Source organism: Babylonia areolata, chromosome 18 (genome assembly GCF_041734735.1).
Source record: "Babylonia areolata isolate BAREFJ2019XMU chromosome 18, ASM4173473v1, whole genome shotgun sequence".
Taxonomy (NCBI): Eukaryota; Metazoa; Mollusca; class Gastropoda; order Neogastropoda; family Buccinidae; genus Babylonia; species Babylonia areolata.
Window position 1 is genome coordinate 54,823,925 of NC_134893.1, and position 16,038 is coordinate 54,839,962.

Below are 16,038 nucleotides of genomic sequence, written 5' to 3' on the forward strand. Positions count from 1 at the left end.
TATCCAAATACATGCACAATGTAAGGCTTCCCCTATTTCTCCACTTGTTTTAAAATTACACATTTCCATGACCAGAGATGTAGCAACCCCTACATTTAAATGTAGATAACCAACATTAAAGACAGGTAAGCATTGTTTCAGTCCAACACTTTCTCTCTCACTCTCCACAAGTGAGTATCATGTATATGTGCGAGTATGTGAGTGTATGCAAATAGGAAGTTGATCAAGTTTCAATTATTATCACACGCACACAAATAAATAAAAATATAGGTTACTTAAGCACAAATGTCAAGAGTGAAATCTGACCAGGAGTCCTCAGGAGCAAAAAAAAAAAAAAAAAATTGAAGCACTGAATTGTCTTTCCCTTTTGAACATGGAAATATCACTGTCACGCATGAAAAGGCGAAATCCTTGAAGACGGTGGTGGGCTGAAGTAGTAGTCCTCCGAACCGAGCGTCAGTAGCAATGTTGGCGGACCCGTCGCTGGTACCATGAGGCGGGTGGTCTGGAACCACCATATAACTATATACTTTCCACATAAATAGCAGCAACCAGCTAGGAGTACATCAAAAGACGCACAGACAACCCAAAGCAATTGATGAGTAAGAAATAGTTCAAGATAGATCTATAAATATCATTACAAGAAACAATATAGGTGATCATTTTCTTTTCTTTTCAGACTGAAATTTACTTCTTTTTTTTCAACAAATAACCAAAAAAATTCATTTACTATTTGTTACCTGCATCTTTCTAGACATCCCACCGCTTCAATACCATAAGGATAGATTAACATTTAAAAAAAAAAAAAAATTTCATTGTATAACTGATGTCACAAAAAATACAATTTACCATATCTAGTTATTTAACATTATCATTATAACCATACATACACATGTATATAATATATATATATATATATATAACATTGCAAAATAACTCATTGCCATCCCATGGCATCTTGCTGGATGCACCACATAAATCTTAGGATATCCAACAAAGATTGTCCTTCATCATGTGTAAGGAAATATATCTTATTATCTCCCTTCCATTCAAATGAGTGAAAATACAACTATTGCCTGATGAAAACAACGACGTGAAATATTTCCCGTCCAGTTGTCAAATCCCTCCATAATATTGACTTCTCACAACCAAAAATTCTTCTGTATTAAAATCATCTTTAATTAAAGCATGGATACTTGTAACATCTGCACATGTCACAAAAAAATAATTTTCACATAAATGTTGTGGAAATCACTGAAGTACAATAATAAACAAGAGACAGACAATACTAACGCAATGTTAAAGGACGAAACACAGAGAACAAAAACCAAACAAGACAAATCAAAAGCTGTTGAATTCAATAGCTCCTACCAAAAAATAATGTGAGCTGGAGACCAGTGGAAGATCCAACGCCACGAAGACGGACACTGGACGGAGCCTCTTGGTTAGAACAGCGTCCAGGAAAACTTCGACCAGACAACAACAAAAAAAGTGCAACCACTGGCCTACGCACAGCGAGTTGTGTGAAAAAAAAACCAACTAAAGATGCCTAACACAGAAATGAAGATACATCAAATGCTGATATTCCCATCTGGCAGACACTTGGTCATCTACAGAGGGAAAACAGAACAAAAAACAAACAACCAAACAACTGCAGAAGCCAAACGCAGCTCTCCTCACGACCTTCTCCAAGGACACTCTCCCCGAGATCCGTTAAACACCTACGTCATCCTACAAATACGTCATACCCAAAACTTTCAGAAAAACGTAACATAATTGTGTCACAAAACATTGTTACACAACCATGGCACGTCTCAGGCCCTGCGACCAGCTACAAAGAGAAACATGCATGATAAAATGCCTGAGCACAACAACAGTAACACACCCACCTCAAAAATAAATCCCAGCAGTACACTGCACCCGCCAACTTCGCCTGCCGAAAAGGGGACAACACAAACTCGAACCCCCATCCCAACAAAAAAATATATAACAAAATACTGCATCCTCTTGGTCGTCCGTGACATTGTCCTTTATTGATTATTTCATTTTTAGTATGATCATCTGTAACTCCTTGTCAATGTGTTATTGTTGGGTTTTTTTTTATTCAGTTCAATGTTGTTTTGGGGGTTTTTTGCTTTCTTTTTTTTCTTTTTCTTTGTTTATGTGTGTGTGTGTGTTGTGTGTGTTGTGTGTGTGTGAACAACATGTGCATCCATAGTTATACAGGTTGGTGACCTTACATGAAAATTTCTGAGTCTGAGTTCTCTCCTCGCTGAGTTAAATCAAACACACACACACACACACACACACACACACACACACACACCATTGTGTCACATATGATCACTTTATTTCAAAGTTTTCAAGTCATCAAAACCACTCTTCAAATGAGATTTTTTTTTCCTTGTAATGTAATTCAAATCAGAACAAGAAAAACTACTTTTACTTCCTCTATCAAACCTTTTGTTTTGCTATGCATAAGACATACTTAAAAGTAACTTTTTATGTACATGCTAAAAGGAAAATCACATGTATGTATAAAAACCTATACAAATCATACTGGAAAAAGAGACACTGGTTTTCATGAATTTTTTTCAAAATGAATGTTCACTTTTAACTGTTTTTAATAGCTAAATTAAATCTTCATATATAAATGTTCAAACATCTATTTCACAAATTTATCCATTTAATAACCTTTCAAAAACCATCCCTGTATCCTGACATCAATTATTTTATGGACTTAACCCCTAAACTTCCAAAGCAGTTGCTGATCATGACACTGTTCTCTCTTTTAAACTGTGTTGTCTATACCCTGGTGCATTATCTAAGTATATATAATGCATATTTGTGGACAAGAAATGCAATTCTGACAAATAGCTATACTGAAATATGTAACCAAATACAAATCAAGGAATCTAGGAATTGGAACAGAAAACAAGTGTAGGTACAGATAATATACTGAGCAATGAAAAGGCCAATGATATGCTTCCTGGGCAAACAATACATAAATCCACATGTAAATCTAAACCAGTCAGAGGTACATATATGGTATGCAATGCATGAATTCAATCATACACCACAAAACAACAGTAAATGTATCACACATGTTCCCACCATTAACATGCAATGTCAGACAACCAGCATTCAGCACACCATGTAGTTCGTGAATGTGTCCAAGCAACTACCAGTCAACACACTAAATAATCAGACATAAGTCATTCTACACTTCAAACACATCAATCATTCAACAAACAGCACCTTATACTATTGTCATGCACAGAAACAAACAGAACAGATACAAACAAAAAACTATATGCAAAATCTATATACTTTCATCAAACCTGGGAAAAACAAGAGACAGAGTCTAAGGCTGCTTTTGTCACAGACACGAAAAAATATTATCCCTGGCAAACACTTGATGATGCCAAAGAAAGATTACCAGCGAAATCTAAAGACACTTCTGTCAAAAACAGTTTTTAAAAGATGAAAAACCACAACAACAAAATCGCTGGCAATATATCTTGTCAAAGATGTCACTACATCACAGATGATTTCCTGTACAGAAGCCACAGCTCAACCTATATTCCACCAGAGAATACCAACAAACTGGGAAGGAGACCATGACGCAGACTGTTCATCATGTTCACAAAGCCTGATAAGCGTGTTGGGTTTATGCAAGGATCAGATTTTTTTTTTTTTTTTTTTTTTTTTTTTTTTTTAAACAGTACATGTAGTGTAGTGAGGTTATTAACTCACCAGTTTTCTCCCTTGCTTTTCCACACAGACGGCCCATTTGTAAGGGTTTGGAAAAAAAATTACAAAAAATACAAAATACTGTGTAAGAAAATGAAACTTTCAGAACTGGTTTATTACGTGTTGAGCTATTACATATAAAAAAAAATCAAATTTCTCATCTTATTTTTACAGTTTTGCCATATGTAGAAAATACTGCCAATTTTTCACCCCGAATCACCATACCCATGCTCGCTTTCTGCATTAAATTCGCTTTCTTCTTCGTCATCATCCACCTCTTCAATGTCCAACCCTTCAGTTTGTAGCATTTAAAGTACTTCGGCAACCCTAAAACATCATCACTGCCTTGTTCGCTTCACAACATTCTGAGAAGAGACCGCTTTGCTAACAGGCTGGCACGCGAGCAGACAAGCGGTCAGTGACTTTGTCAGCGTGTGTGCAAGACGGGCCACATATCCCAGACTGACCAATCATACTGTTCGATTGTGGAGTGACCCAGAATAGCGCACTCTGCTTGGCTAATCACAAAATCACGTGTACAGCGCATGATGGAATTTTACTTTCGGAGAATGCTATTCCATTCCTTCGTCCGAATCCGAATATCTTTTGTGTAGGAATGCGTGAGCATTCCTTCATCCGGAGAGAGTTAAGAAGGTTATTAGCTACAGCTACTTTTGATTCCATCCACACAGACGGACCAGTTGTTTGGACAGGACAGGAATCCTGACCACTGCCAGAGTCTGCACCAATGGGTCACAGTTAATGTGTGTAATCAAAGCCACTTTTAGATCTCGGACAGTGGAGAACATCATGTAAACTCAACAGTTCATCACACCTCAGTGCCTCTTCACATTTTAAACAGAAGGAATGAATGGCACAGAAGTGACCCTTGTGTAATGAGTGTGATCGTTATGTCACTGAACACAACTGTTGTGATGTCTCGACTCAGTGATCCCCATGAATTCTAAAGCAGTCTCCATAAAATGTGATCTGGCTGCCAGCTAAAATGACCCACATAATCATAATCTAATGACCCATATAAATCTCACACCATCCAAATATAAATCTATATGACACAACATATATGTAATCTGTCTCTCTGTCTCTCTCTGTCTCTCTCTCTCTCTCTCTGTGGCACAGCAATTTCCTTTGACCTTGCTATGAGTGATCCTACTTCAGCTTCTTAACCTGAAAAAAAAAACAAAAAAAACAAGGGCTTAGAGAACACACAGACACAGAGACACAACACAAACACACACACACACACACGCACATGCACACACACACACACACACACATACTGAACTTATTCATCAACATGAATTTGAGATCAGATCAAAAATATCTCTGACAAAATCTCGTTTCTGTTTTTGATCTGGATTGACAACAGAAAGATTTGGCTGGATAAGAACAGAACATTCATACAAACTTAAAAAGTTATTTCTAAAGATAATTCAAAACAAAAGAGCTACTAACTTGCAATGTCCTGGTATTCAATCACAATATTCATTTATGTATTTTGATGGCACTGACTTGCCCCTATGAGTTCTTCACACATAAAGAAAAAAAAAAAGAAAACCACTATGCTTCATTCACCCAGTATGTTAAAAAAAAAAAAAATGCTAGCACAAAACCCTAGTTGCAACTGATTTTCTGTATTTCTTTGTCACCCTCTATTTGACATTTCAACAACAATAAGAGAGTGGTTTTTTTAATACTACCAATCACTACTTTGAAGAATAAATCTTTTCCTTGTTACTTTGATTTCCTAATAACAATGTCACTTCAAGCCAGTTATTTCCACACAGACACAAAAAGATTTGTTGATGTTTCTTTCTTTATTCTTTATGTGTTGTATGATATAAAAATTTGTGCCCGCCACAGAGAAGAGGAGTTGTTTCCAAAGAAAAAATAAAGCTGCACTGAATCAAACTGAACTACACTGAATTGAAGGACCAAATAAGACTGACAAAAAATCGGATGACTGTACATTATTGCTAGGATTTTGCTCCAACTCCCACCTCCTGAACACATTGACTCCACAGCTAGAATTGTGCAATCAACAACCATCTACCTAAAGATGTAGCCATCAGCCCCCTCCACATGTAATATGCGGCTTCTGTTCAAATGTGTGTGTGTGTGTGTGTGTGCGTGTGTGTGTGTGTGTGTGTGTGTGTGTATGTGTGTACGTGCGTGTGCATGCGTACATGTGTGTGTGTGTGCAGTGCATGCATGTGTGAGTATGCAAAAGTTTTTATATTGATATGCACTTTGGTGTATACTTAATTTCTACTGTATCTGTGTTTGTGTATGATTTTCGATTTATGTTCGTACCTTGTTATGTACTATCCTCCTCAATATTCCTTGTGACCCCGGTACACTTGGTAATAAAGACATATTCTATTGTATTCTTCTGAAAGCTTTGAACAGTAAACACCCTGTGAAAGATAGAAACATGACTGTACCTTTGCAAGGAAGGAATCGCAGGCTTCTGTGACAAACTGCTCTGCTGTGATGACACCCTGGGGCTGTTCTCTGCTCAGTGCCTGCACAATTCATGTTCAATATAAACGATTTTATTGTCTGTTTCAAACAATCAAAATAGAATAATTTCCCCGAGTGATCAGTGGCGTGGGAGTAATGCCACTGAAACAATGCAGATGATGGAGCAGCAACAACAAAAAATAAAAAATTATAAAAAATTTAAAAAATTTAAAAAATAAAAAAAAGAGGGCTTGGCTCTGCAACAGAGTTGCGCCCCTTACTTGTTCACTGTACATATTTACTCACATGTACTCACTCATATGTTCACTTGAGAAACTGTCTGCTCAGTTAATGGCTAAAAGTATATATCCTAAAATTGTAACTGTTTATTTAATCTGTTAAACATCATTGTAACACTTAAGCTAAACATAATTGTACAGCCTCTACAAGTCTTTCTTTTTTTTTTCAAAAATACATAAAACAGAAACTGCTGACAGCTGAAACTGCATTTCACATACTTGAATAGAGAGTAAAATGAGTGGAACTGTGACTGCAAACTACACACTAACCATTACATTACATGTACTGTGCCATTGTACAGTGACTATATATGATTCAAAGGATACTTTACCACAAATACGAATACAACATTTTGCTGGCCAACTTCTTAATCAAGAATGGTGGAATGATGGATGGGCTGTACAGGCCTTTGGATTTTAGTGTATGTGTTCTCTGTTGTTTTTGCTGTCGTTGTTGTTGTTGTTTTCCCTTTGGGGTCTTTGTTTCCTACAAAAAGTGGAATCAGCGTCAACACTGATGTGTGCAGGTGTAAATTTCAAACTTATCTAACAGACATTATTAGAGGAGTAATGGGCAAAATGAAAGATTTTATTGATATAATCTGTGCTCTGTAAGCCAATATGATACTCACTCTTTCCAAGGCTTGATGAAGACCTTCTGGACCCAAGTTATAGCTGGACTCAATTATTCTGATGGAAACAAAGAAAAACTGAAGTTACACACACACACATAACCACAACATAAACCACACAGAGAGAGAGAGAGAGAGAGAGAGAGAGAGAGAGACATGTATATATATATATATATATATATATATGTGTGTGTATATATATATATATATATATATATATATATATATATATATATACATAGAGAGAGAGAGAGAGAGAGACAGGGAGATTTCTGACAAACTGTTCAAAGTGAAAAATGAAAGAGAAAAAAACAACAAACAAGAGTCAACCAAAACAGAAAAATGAAACAGTGTCAAAATCAAAGTAAATGAAAGAATGTCAAAAAGAAAAAGAAAAAAAAAACCCAAAACAAACAAAAAACCTAAAACAAATGACATTGTATAAACAAACAATCTCACGTTTTAGGGCTGTTGTTTCTTGTCCAAATGTAAGAATGTGGGCAGCTCATAAGCATATATATATATATATATATATATATATATATAACACATAATCCTCTTACAAAACATTCTAGGTATCAAACACAGCTGAAAGAAGAAGAAAAATGTGTGTAACTGAATAACATCTGATTCTGCTGATACTGATTCTCTCTCTCTCTCTCTCTGTCTCTCTCTTTCTCTCTCAAACGCTGAAAGCAAACGATGCCCAAGTTGTGGACACAGAATCGAAAACGAACACCACTTTATTTTTGTTTGCCCATTATTCAATGACTTGAGGCAGAAGTTCCTAAAAGATTTCCTAAATTTACCCATAAGCATAATGTTAGAGGGGAAAAACGATAACTTAAGTCGTCAAGTTGGCAAATTCATTTTCCATGCTGTAAGAAGGAGACAACAAATCAATGCAAGTTAATGGATTTTATCAATACCGCCCCGAGAAATGTGTTTCTCATATTTTCATTGAACCTTGAATGCCAATGTTATTGGTAGTTTAGAATGTATGCCGTGCAGTGAATTAACTTTATATTCGATCTGGAAAGTGACCTCATACTTAATAAGAAAAATTAGTTTGTATATACTGTGTTTAAAATGAAGTCACTTCATAGTCTGTAAATGAGCTGCTGGATTACCCATCTCCTCTTCCCCCATCCCTCTTCCCCCATCCATCTTCCCCTTCCCCAATGTGTATGTATGCCTATGGCCGAAACACATTAAACCGTCTGAATCTGAATCTCTCTCGCTCTCTCTTCTCGAATCCACTTGATGGAAATTAAACTACAGTACGCTTGTGTGCATGAGTATGTGTGTGTGTTTATGTGTGTGTGTGTGTGTATGTGCGTCTGTGTGTGTGTGTGTGTGTGTATGTGTGCGTGTGTGTGTGTATGTGTGTGTGTGTGTGTGTGTGTGCTCGCGCGCGTGTGCATGTACGTGTGCAGGCACAAAATGAATCCTTTAACAATCAAGTAAACTTCATCACAGCATTTTGATCAATAGAAGAGAAAAACTCAAACAGACACAATGGAAAAATAACAAAGGGAGTGGAGAAAAGAAGAAAAACTAAGTTAATGTACATTTTCAAAATAGCTTAAGTAAACACAAGCAAGGTTAGATTACTGACAGTAAAGTAATACAGGAAACAATGTGATATAGCATAAAAATGACACTGACAGTAAATACACATTTATACGGCTCCCTTCCTCACACAGAGCTCACAGCTGTTTACACAACTGCATGCACGCACACGCGCGCGCACACACACCACACACATCTTAAACTGTCTCTAAATTGTTCACCATCAGCTTCTTCTCTCACCTTTTGACATCATTACGGGAGCTGCCTAAAGCTGTCTTCAGCTGGTCCATGACCGCTTCACACAGTGCCTTGTCAGCTTTACCGCTCTTCTGAATGTCCAGTGAGGCAAACAGCTGTTCTGCTACTGCAGCATACTCTGTCAACACACAGTTTAAGAGTCATTGGCATACTCTGTCAATACACAGTTTAAAGTCAATGGCATACTCTGTCATCACACAGTTCAGAGTTAGACGGCCCAACATTGGCACACTCTGTCAACACTAGAGTCACTGGTTCACTGGTGTGAAATCTGCCATAAGCAACACTAAAAAGAACGCCTACGAGGGTAACAGCTGGATAACAGGAAAAAGCACATGTCTGCATCATTCCTTATCACCTGATCTCTATCTCTTTTTTTTTTCTTCTTTTTTACTGCACTCAAAAGGATGTGTGACGGGCACAATAGTTGAGTGGTTAAAGTGTTGGTCTTTCAATCTGAGGGTCCTGGGTTTGAATCTCTGTAACAGCGCCTGGTGGGTAAAGGGTGGAGATTTTTCTGATTTCCCTGGCAAACATATGTGCAGACCTGCTAGTGCTTGAACCCCCTTCGTCCCTATATGCAAGCAAATGATCAAATACGCACATTAAAGATCCTGTAATCCATGCATACCATACCCAGCATGCACACCCCCGAAAAAGGAGTATGGCTGCATGCATGGCGGTGTAAACAGTCATATACGTAAAAGCCCACTCATGTACACACGAGTGAATGTGGGAGTTGCAGCCCACGAACGAAGATGAAGAAGAAGAAAAGGATGTGTGACATCAAAACATAAATACTTCTTCATGATCTTCTTTTGCTTCTTCTCTTTCTTTTTTTTTTCTTCTTTTGTTGTTCTTGTTATTGTTTGTTTGTTTGTTCGTTTTGTTTGATAAATACCTCTGAGAACACAGCATGTGAAAACAGAAGAGCGGAAGACATCAAAAGGCACAGCCTCGTAGTCAAAACATTCCAGTTTCTTCACCAGCTTGATGGTCACAGTTGATGGCAAAACCCTGCACACAGACACGTGATCATTATCCCTGTCCTCTGAATTCTGCATTGGTACAAAGTCCCAGGCTGTACAGACTGACAGACATACAAAGAGATGATTCAAAGCTAGGAGACGGATGGGCTGATACAGGAGCAGACAGGCATTTTTATCAGGTAAATAGAGGCCATGATGCTTCCCTAAGAAAAGAAAAAGGTGTTTAAGCCTTTCTTAGAATAACTTGTCAACAGTGGCCATGATGTGTGTGTCTGTGTGTGTGTGTGTGTGTGCGCGCGTTTGTTTTGTGTTCACATATGCATGTGTATGTATGTGTGCTTGCATGTGTGTGTGCATAAGCAGACATACATGTATGTGTACAGTCTACATACATGTGGGTGTAAGTCTCTGTGCATGTGAGCCCATATGTGAGAAAGAGAAGAAAAAAAAAGTGAGAGAGAGTGTATGTGTGTGTCAGAGTCTATGTGCTTTGTGTGTTGGGGTGGGGAGGTGCAGGGGTGGGTGGGGGGGGGGGGGCACGCCATGTGTCTGTTATGTCTCTGTGTAAATGTACTAACAGATGTATTCATAAAAGTCCAACACACTCACTTGCAGAGGGCTTGAAGCAGCTCAGTATAGATTGCTCCATTAACTCCCTTCAGCTTCTTGCTCACTGAAACCAAACAACATTTCTTCACAACTGTCACATCTGTTTCATTTTGTTGCAGAAGTAGTCTTTTTTTATCATTCATTTTCAGTTACTTTTAGCTTCTTTCTAATCTCTCTGTCTCTGTGTGTCTGCCTGTCTCTCTCTCCCTCTCTACCCCCCCCCCCCCCTCCCCCTGCCTCTCTCTATCACTGTCTTTCACTCTCTGTGCAGTTTTCTCAAGTATCAGGGTATGCCAAAAAGACCCAGTACGTACCTAACCTGGGCCCAGTTGCACAACATGCCATTAGCAGTTACCTGTCCGGTAAACCCCTAACCTCCTGCTAAAAATGGTCGTTTTGTGGCAAGCTAGCTTAACTGCGTTGCACAAGCTCAGTTTTCACTATCTGTCAGTCAGTTTAGTGGTGAAACTAAAGAGGTTCGCAGAGCAGCTCTAAATCTTGTAGCGGACAGTGAAAGCAAGACAATGGTGGCGGTGTCAATTCACCAGAGAATGTTTCAATCTTTTCGATCATTATGACGATGTTGAACTTTATCAACGTTTCCATATTCAACGAGCAGAAAGTGTGAACTTTGTAAGAAACGGTTTGGCATGCCGCTACTACAGAAAGGGCTCCATGCCACCAGACGTGGGATGCAGGTATAACTACTGTCTTTACCTTTTTGTGCGACGGAAAATTTACAAAACATCACTGACTGAGGACACAGTGGACATGTCAAATGAATCGAGAACAGCAATTCAACATGTGACAGATGTGTTTTGCACAAGAGCAAGACAACACGTTTGTTTTCCAAGTCCAGATTAGCGACCCGACAGAAGTGTGCGTTCATGAATGTCGGTCACCCCCGGGTTTGCTGAATGTGTTGGGATGTGTTGATGGAGCACAAATACGGATTCAGGCACCATTTCACAATGGACACTGGCTGTTTGAAATGATATTGTCAACTGATTCTGACTGAATGAACGTGAGTTCTAACACACACACACACACACACACACACACACACTTACTCACCACATAATATCTGATATTCGTACTAAATAATCTCAATACTGAAATGATACATTTAATCAAAGGTATTAATACTCATTCCTGCTATCTGTAATTAATGACTAAACTATCATATCATCACCAAATTTACTCATTCAAAAAAAAAACCCAACAAATTGAAGATAAAAACATACTCCATGTATCGAAACAAAACATTAACACTTCTTTCCCTTTTAATTTGTGACAAAACCATGACCAAATTTACTGACAAACAACACAGACTCTATGAGAAGATATGTTATATGTGATGTTTGTCATATGTGTATTTTTGACTGAACATTCTATGAATGATGATGTACAATTTACTGTAGGATTTTATGAAACTACTGAGTATGGGGGGTAGTTTTATATGTTTGGCACTGTTTTATGCTGTGGGTGTCATATGTTTTGTATGTGTACTGTGCAATTATTTATATATACATGCCACACCCCAAAGTTCTCTGTGAGAAATTAATGATAAAATTAACCAAATTGACTACATACATACATATTACAATCAAGTGTAATAACATTTTGTTTCCTTTTGTATCACCATTTTCACAAATAATCAACACAGGGTTGAAAAAGAAAAAAGAAATATATGTGTTTAGGTATTCTCAATATTGAAATAAGCAGTCAGTAAAAGGCAGTAACACTTTTTTCTTCTATTTCTAATTTGTGACTAGACAGCCTTCAAATTTACTAATAAACAGCACAAGAGGAAAGGAGAAGATTCAATATTGAAAGAAAAAAATCAATGGTATTAACTGAACACATTTTTCATTTAATTTTGAATTAACAAATAAACCATCACCAACTTTACACACAAACAGAAGTTTGAAGAAAGAAAGAGAAAGAGAGAGAGAGAGAGATAGTGTGTGTGTGTGTGTGTGTGTGTGTGTGTGTGTAGAAAAGCAAACTTGAAGTCAATCTGACAACAGTCTCAGTCAGTCAGTCAGTCAGTCAGTCAGTCTCTGTCTGTGTGTGTGTGTGTGTGTGTTGTTCAAACAAAGGTTCATCTGACAATAAATGGTCTCTGTCAAATGCGTGATAAAGCGGATGTGCACCCTCCCCCCTAATGCCCCACTACAGATGCCACAACACCAACAAGCCCACACAGAAATAGATTTTGTACAACGCGTTTAATGTACATAATCATGTAATTGTATGAATGTATATATATTTTAAAAAATCAATAATGAAAAAAAATATTTAGAAGGAACAACAACAGAAGTAACTCTTATTTCCTTCAATAAAGTATCCAAAGGACACTAATGGGTGTGGCCACACAGTCAATTACTAAATGGACACATCTGTTTACTCGGGGGCACATCATCTCAACCCCACTCCCACCAATATTAAACACAGGTAACCAATATTCAGCACAGGTAAGTATTATTTCAGTCCAACACTTTCTTTCCCGCTCTCCACAAGTAAGTATCATGTGTGTACGCAAGTATGTGAGTGCAAGTATGTAGATATGAAGTTGAGCAAGTTTTGATTATTATCACACACACTCACACACACACACACACACACAACTACCCTCCACCCACCACCCCCATTCAGCTCTCTCACCAGTTTAAGGTGGCCTTGAACTCGCCATAAACTACTGTCCGACCTACTGCCACAACACACTGACACTGACAGGCACGGAAGAACTGTCAGGCTCAAGAGCCAGAGAGAAAAGAAAGAGAGTTGAAAAAATAAACGCAGATCCCTCTATAAAGTCTCAAAAGCATATTCTTTCCAAAACAGAAGATCATGCAACCATGTTTATGTGACATTCATGTTTTTTCCGGAGCCTATTGGTGGGATTTGGCTTGCTCGCAGATGTGCTCTGGAGGCATCTGATGTGAATTTGGACCATTTTTCTTTTACAACTGTGACTGAACATTCAGCAGGGCCTGCAGCATTCACAGTTGTTGTCACCTCTGACCATGCCTTCTGCTTTTCCCTGTTTGTCAGTGTGGTTTTGAATGTACATTGTAAAATTTCTTTCCACAATAAACCTAAAATATCTGCTGCTGTAACATTTCTCCTCCGAACATGCTTGGAATCACATGTGAAGACCATGTTCATGTTGTGTGAATGAGCAGAACAGTATCAGAAACTGTCATCGCATGTCTGTTCCAATGAATTAGGTGGGGAGTAAAAGGGAATGCCCGAATCTATTTATAACCAAAGGCTCTGCTGTCTGCTAATAGCACTACCTTGTAACAATGGAAGTAACTAGCTGCCAGTTTATTTCAAGATGTGCAAAGCAGTTAGTGGCCCACTTCTGCTGACAGCTAACTACCTGTGAGTTAACGGTTTTGTTGGTAGTTAGGCTGCGCTATCTGACTGCCTGTCGTGCAACTGGCCCCTGAAGGTTAAACATGCTTTTTTGAGTCTAAGCCTCTATGTATGTTCATGTGTGTGCGTGTTCATGTGTGTGCGTGTGTATAAGGAGGTGTGTGTGTGGCTCAAGTGAATGTGTGCATGTATGCATGAACCAAAACTCCTAGACTACTGGAAGCTACCCATTATGGCTGACTTACCCTTATGCTTGGAGAGGAGGGTGTAGGCATCTCTGACGTTGACCTCAAAGACAGGTCGGCTGTGGTGAGTCATGGTGATAATGCGCAATGCCCGCTGTACCAGAGAGCTCTGTTCCTCCACAAGCGCTTCGAAGCTTTAAACATCAGGGACGATACCTTGTTATTTTTGCCATCTGTAATATCTCCATCCTGATGGATGACCATGATTTATGGAAATGTTTTCCATGAGTGTGTGTGTGTGTGTGTGTGTGTGTGTGTGTGTGTGTATGTGTGTGTGTTCAGTTGTTATTGAATTGTTGTATTGTATTGTATTCTATTCTATTCTATTGTAATATTTCAATTTCACTACATTGTTCTGTATTGTATTGCTCTTTGTCACAACATTTCTCTGAGTGAAATCCTGGCTGCTCTCCCAAGGGAATGAGTGTCACTACAGTGCAGTGCCACTTTTTTAAATTTCTGCCTACAAGTGTTTGTTTTCCTGTGAAAGTGTATTTCTCTCTCTCTCTCTCTATATATATATATATATATATATAAAAGAAAGATTTTCTCAGGGGTAACCCTTTTGTTGTCATGAATTCTTTCACATGTGCCTTGTGCTTATCGTATAAGCTTGTTGCATCTGAGAGTTCTGTTCTTCCACATGCACTTCAGCACGTGAAACATCAGGGACAACACCACGGTATTATTACTGTCTGTATTTCAGTTCTAATGCATGAGCATGACTATGGAGTGGAAGATACTATCTCTCTCTCTCTCTCTCTCTCTCTCTCTCTCTCTCTCTCTCTCTCTCCATATGTGTGTGTGTGTGTGTGTGTGTGATGTGCTTGGCAGACTGAGAGATAAGAAAGAGAACATTCCAGATCAAATGTAAACATTCAGAGCTCACAAAGGAACTGCATGATGCTTCACAATTTGTAATCTGATATGTCATTTCCAAATAATTACAGTTCACAATGTCAACCACTGAAAATTGCAGAAGACTGACTAAAATGATGATTGCTCTATTTATCAAAGTCAATGTATTACTATTCTCTGAACCTCTGTCTCTCTATCTCCTTCTCTCTCCCAGACACTGACACACAACACACACAGCACTGAAAGAAAGAAAACACTGTAACTGACTAATCTGCAAGGAATGTGACTGGATCCTCTGGTCGATTAGTGATCATTTTCCCAATGACATCTCTGATGGCTGAATTCACCCCGGTCCGTTCTGAAAATCAGACAGGCACTGACAAATAACCAATACAAAAGAATCTCTCTCTCTCTCTCTCTCTCTCTCTCTCGCTCATGCACACAAAGCCACACACATACACACTCTTACATGCACTTTTTACTGTAATCTTATTTTGTTATAGACATCTTTTTTTTCTATGGCTGCCGGTACCAATAAATACCATGTAATATGATTGAGTCGTGTATGTTATGCAATAACCTGGAGAGAGTCGTCTGTTAATAGATGTTAGTCTAGTTGTGGGGGGTGGGGGTGGGGAGAGGATCTAATCACTGAAAGGGGGGGAAATAGATTTTAAGGCGTAGGGTCGCTCCAATGCACACAAAATTGCCATCACGTATGTCCTGACATTCAGAATACTGAAATATGAACTGACTAATCCAATATGCCAGAAAAAAAATTACCGAGAAACTGCTTGTCTGTGTCCAAAGATTTTTCATCACTTGTAGACGCGACTTTTCTTCTCTCAGCCGCCATCTTGTTGTCATCAGTTTCCCTGGAAAAGTGAGGAGTCTAATATACACCTCCCCAGCTTGGAAATATTTGCTGATTTAACAGTCTCTTCCAGGGACATTG

The 16,038-nt window shown here is 38.4% G+C and overlaps 1 protein-coding gene across 2 annotated transcripts; it reads right to left on the reverse strand.

Moving 5' to 3' along the window:
• Nucleotides 1-89: 89 nt before the first annotated feature.
• LOC143292917 (tubulin polyglutamylase complex subunit 1-like) lies at nucleotides 90-15,953 on the reverse strand. 2 transcript variants are annotated; one of them, XR_013056695.1, is made up of 10 exons: nucleotides 15,867-15,953; nucleotides 15,351-15,441; nucleotides 14,226-14,359; nucleotides 10,597-10,660; nucleotides 9,900-10,015; nucleotides 8,981-9,116; nucleotides 7,169-7,226; nucleotides 6,219-6,299; nucleotides 1,372-4,941; nucleotides 90-505 (listed from the first exon to the last, which is right to left on the reverse strand). XR_013056695.1 is itself a non-coding variant. In XM_076603609.1 (9 exons), exons 1-9 carry the CDS (start codon nucleotides 15,937-15,939, stop codon nucleotides 4,924-4,926), a joined length of 771 nt encoding a protein of 256 aa, XP_076459724.1. In that variant the 5' UTR covers nucleotides 15,940-15,953; the 3' UTR covers nucleotides 90-4,923. The 2 variants fall into 2 exon arrangements, 1 of the variants encoding a protein (XP_076459724.1); XM_076603609.1 differs by having other exon boundaries at nucleotides 90-4,941.
• Nucleotides 15,954-16,038: the final 85 nt, after the last annotated feature.

Bases quoted from the DNA above. Each gene is read 5' to 3' on its own strand.
- LOC143292917 (XM_076603609.1), bottom strand. From the start codon at position 15,939: ATGGCGGCTGAGAGAAGAAAAGTCGCGTCTACAAGTGATGAAAAATCT. The intron at 15,442-15,866 runs GTAATTTTTTTT...TCTGATTTTCAG, and splicing joins CACAGACAAGCAGTTTCTCG to AACGGACCGGGGTGAATTCA. The intron at 10,016-10,596 runs GTGAGTGTGTTG...GTCTGTGTGCAG, and splicing joins CTGCTTCAAGCCCTCTGCAA to GGTTTTGCCATCAACTGTGA.